The sequence below is a fragment of the Carlito syrichta genome, unplaced genomic scaffold, assembly GCF_000164805.1.
Source record: "Carlito syrichta isolate Samal-C Ts95f unplaced genomic scaffold, Tarsius_syrichta-2.0.1 Scaffold304383, whole genome shotgun sequence".
Lineage (NCBI taxonomy): Eukaryota > Metazoa > Chordata > Mammalia > Primates > Tarsiidae > Carlito > Carlito syrichta.
The window spans coordinates 20,961-25,271 of NW_007248479.1; the positions used below are offsets into that span (position 1 = coordinate 20,961).

General features: G+C 55.4%; 1 protein-coding gene across 1 annotated transcript in view; it reads left to right on the forward strand.

Moving 5' to 3' along the window:
* HPD (4-hydroxyphenylpyruvate dioxygenase) overlaps nt 1–2,030 on the forward strand; it is a 13,017-nt gene extending 10,987 nt beyond the window's left edge. Inside the window, exons 13-14 of the mRNA XM_008059824.1 lie at nt 1,627–1,743; nt 1,837–2,030. Of these exons, the coding sequence (XP_008058015.1) occupies nt 1,627–1,743; nt 1,837–1,947 (228 nt within the window). The 3' untranslated portion in view covers nt 1,948–2,030. The remainder of the gene's footprint in view (nt 1–1,626; nt 1,744–1,836) is intronic.
* Nucleotides 2,031–4,311: the final 2,281 nt, after the last annotated feature.

The window sequence follows — 4,311 nt, forward strand, 5'->3', positions numbered from 1 at the left end:
GAGACCAGCCCAGGCAACTTGGTGAGACCTCGTCTCTACAATAAAATAAAAAATAGCCGGCCGTGGTAGCGCATGTCTGTAGTTCCGGGCTACTCAGAAGGCTGAGGTGGAAGGATTGCTGGAGCCCAGAAGGTTGATGCTGGGGTGGCCGTGAGCGTGCATGCCACTGCGCTCCAGCCTGGGTGAAGGAGTGAGACTCCAACTCAAAAACAACAAACAAACAACCTCGAACCTAGTAGCCTCCTAATCCCTCTGGGACCTCCCCCTCCCACCCCACCCCTAGGGAACCAGTCATCTACCTTCAGTCTCTATGGTTTTGCCTATTCTGGACTTTTCATATAAATGGAATCTCATAGTATGTCTGTTAGCATCATGTTTTCAAGGTTCATTGGTGTTGGAGCACGTGTCAGCATTTCACTCCTTTTCGTGGCCAAATAACATCCTATAGGATGGATATATCACATTTTGTTAATCCATTAATCAGTTGATAGGTATTTGGGTTGTGTCCACCTTTTGGCTATTATAAATAATGCTGCTGTGAACATTGGCGTACAGGATTTTGTACGGACATATATTTCCAATTCTCTTCTGTACATATGTATATCTACAGTGGAGTTGCCGGGTCCCATTGTGACCCTATGTTTACCCTTTGCAGAAACTGCTAGATTTTTTTCCAGAGTGGTTGCACCATTTTACGTTCCCCACCAGCAACACATAGGGGTTCTGATTTTCACGGGAGGGTTTTAAGGAGGGCAGTGACATGATCTGATGTTTAAAAGATTCCCCTGGCCAGGCTCAGTGGCTCAGCCTGTATTCCCAGCACTTTGGGAGGCCGAGGCAAGTGGATTGCCTGAGCCTGTGAATTCAAGACCAGCCCAGGTACCTTGATGAGACCTCGTCTCTATAATAAATCAAAAATTAGCTGGGCATGGTAGCATGCGCCTGTAGTTCCAGCTACTTGGAAGGCTGAGGCGGAAGGATCGCCGGAGCCCAGCAGGTGGAGGCTATGGTGGCTGTGAGCATGCAACTGCACTCCAGCCTGGGCGACAGAGTGAGACTCCAACTCAAAAAAAAAAAAAAAAAAGATCCTGCTGATGTCTGTAGGGAGCGTGGAATGAAAGGAGGCAGGAAGCAATCTTGAGGGTGGCTCAGACAGGGACGGCAGCAGGAGTGGTAAAAAGGCAATTTGGGGATATATTGGGAGGTGGCTGGAACTGCCAGAAAAGGGATGTTTTCCTGGCTTTGGGACTTTCTTAGGCTCCCACTTGCCAGGCTAGAAGAGCAGGCCAAGCCCGGTGTAGTGGCTCATGCCTGTAATCCCAGCATTTTGGGAGGCGGAGACAAGAGGATTGCCTGAGTCCAGGGGTTCAAGACTAGCCTGGGCAGTTTGGCGAGGCTTTGTCTCTACAATAAATCAAAAAAATTAGCTGGGCGTGGGACGTGCGCCTGTGGTTCCAGCTACTTGGAAGTCTGAGACCGAAGGATCGCCCGAGCCCAGTCCAGCCTGGGCGACAGAGTGAGACTCCGAAACACACACACACACACACACACACACACACACACACACACACACACACACAGGAGCAGGCCACCCTTCCCTAGCAGAGGCCCCTGTCTCCCGCCTAGGAGCTGAGAATCCTGGTGGACTACGACGAGAAAGGCTACCTCCTGCAAATCTTCACCAAGCCCATGCAGGACCGGCCCACGCTCTTCCTAGAAATCATCCAGCGCCACAACCACCAGGTACGGTCTGTCACCCGCAGGCCCGAGGAGGCAGGCAGGTAGCACGGTGGGCTTCCTGGGTCCCCAGCTCACCTCGTCTCTCCCCTGGTCCAGGGTTTTGGAGCTGGCAACTTTAACGCACTGTTCAAGGCTTTCGAGGAGGAGCAGGATCTGCGGGGCAACCTCATCGACGTGAACACCAACGGCGTGGTGCCGGGCATGTAGGCCCCGCCCATCCCGCCCGCCCCACCGAGGCCCCGCCCACACGCCGGCGGAAGGCCACGCCTCCCGTTTCTGGAGCACGCCCACCTCCCGGGCCCTGAACCTCGTCAGACCCTTCCCCGCGGGCCTCGCCCTTAGACTCCGCCTACAGCCGGCTCCGGGACCCAAGGCCCCGCCCACCTCCCGGCCACGCCCCTTGGCCGGGCGGCTCTCTGCTCGCGCCCTCCTGAGTAAAGCGGCCCCGGGTCGCAGGAGGTGTCGGTGTGTGCCGGCGGTGGAGCAGTGGCGCCTCTTCGCCGCCAGGGGGAGGCCGGGAGCGAGAGCACGGAACGCGAGGAGGCGCTGGTGCAAACAAGCGCTGTGCTAGGTGGGACCGCTCCGGGGGTGGGGGGGAGTTCTGGAACCAGCGGAGGCAGGGGGCTTGCACTCTAGAGGGAAGGACAGATGGCGCCGTTTCGTAGAGTGGAAAATATTATTCGGACAATAAAGCAGGCGATGACAGTGTCGAGGGGAACGTCGCCGAGTGTCTAACTTCGGTCCGGGGGGCCCCTCTGCGAAGGTGACTTTTTGGGGAGCCATTTATGGGAAAATCCGAGCAAAGAGTGTCTCAGGAAGAGGGGACAGCAAGGGTAAAGGCCTGAGTGGGGCACGGAACTTGGCGGCGTCTTGTCCAAGGCTTTATGCTCTCCAAGGATGAGCTGTCTCCAGTTTTGCCTCCCCGAGCCCAAACTTCCGGACCAAGGAGGGGAGAGAGTGTTAGTCCAGGGACTTCTGCTCAGCTGTCCCCGGATCGTGGCTCCTTGGCTTCTCACCTGAGAGATAAACCAGGCAGGAGGGATCGGAGCCTCTCAGCATCTGGCCTCCACCCTCAGCAGGGCAGTGCCAGTGTCAACCCAGGGCAGCGCCCCCGCCCCCAGCCTCGCTTCCAGTGGGGACTCCTTCTGGAAAGGGGCTCATTCATACTCAAGTGTGAATGATCCTTGCAACAGGATGAGGCCACCGGGCGCAGCGGCTCACGCCTGTATTCCCAGGAGTTCGAGATCAACCTGGGCAACCCGGTGAGACTTCATCTCTACAACAACACCAAAAAATTAGCTGGGCCTGGTGGCACACGCCCGTAGTCCCAGCTACTTGGAAGACTTGAGGCGGAAGGATCGCCTGATCCCAGCAGGTGGAGGCCGCGGTGGCCGTGGGCGTGCCACTGTACTCCAGCCTGGGCGACAGAGTGAGACTCCAACTCAAAAAAAAAAAAATAGAGTCCATTGGGGGAGAGCTGCTGGGCCTAAAACCTAAAATCCTTGGAAGGAAATTCTTTCTACAAAACCAGGGAGGAGCCAGGCCAGTGGCTCAGCCTGTAATCCCGCGCCTTTGGGAGGCCGAGGTGAGTGGATTGCCTGAGCCCGCGGGTTCGAGACCCGCCTGGGCAGCGAGACCTCATCTCTACAATAAATAAATAAAAAAAAAAATCAGCTGGGCGTGGTAGCACATGCCTGTAATTCCGGCTACTTGGAAGGCTGAGGTGGAAGGATCGCCGGAGCCCAGTAGGTCGAGGCTGCGGTGGCCGGGAGTGGCCACTGCACTCCAGTCTGGGTGACAGAGTGAGACTCCAACAAAAAAAAAACCCAGGGAAGAGGAGGTGGAGGGCGAATGGGGTCTCCTTTCTGTTTCTAATGCTTGACACTCCTCCCTGAGGATATAAGCCAACTCAGTAATAGATCTTAGCAGTCAGACCTCAGTGAAAGGGAAACAAATCTGGACCAGGTACAGTGGCTCATTCCTGTGATTCTAGCACTTTGGAGACAGGAGGATCCTCTTGAAGCCAGGAGTTCAAGACCAGCCTGGGCAACATAGTGAGACCCTGTTTCTACAAAAAAAAAAAATGTGTTTAATTAGCCAGGTGTGGTGACATGCGCCTGTATTTTCAACTTCTCCAGAGCCTGAGGCAGGGGGATTGCTTGAGCCCAGGAGTTCAAGGCTGCAGTGAGCTATGACTGGGTCACTGCACTCTAGCCTGGCCACAGAATGAGACCCTGACTATTGGAAGGAAAAAAAAAAAAAAGCCGGCCTCGGTGGCTCAGCCTGTAATCCCACGCCTTTGGGAGGCTGAGGAGAGTGGATTGCCTGAGCCCGAAGGTTCGAGACCCACCTGGGCAGGCGAGACCTCATCTCTACAATAAATCAAAAAATTAAGCCGGGCTCGGTGGCTCAGCTTGTAATCCCGTGCCTTTGGGAGGCTGAGGTGAGTGGATTGCCTGAGCCTGTGGATTTGAGACCCACCTGCGCAGCGAGACCTCATCTCTACAATAAATCAAAAAATCAGCCGGGCGTGGTAGCGCATGCCTGTAATTCCAGCTACTCGGAAGGCAG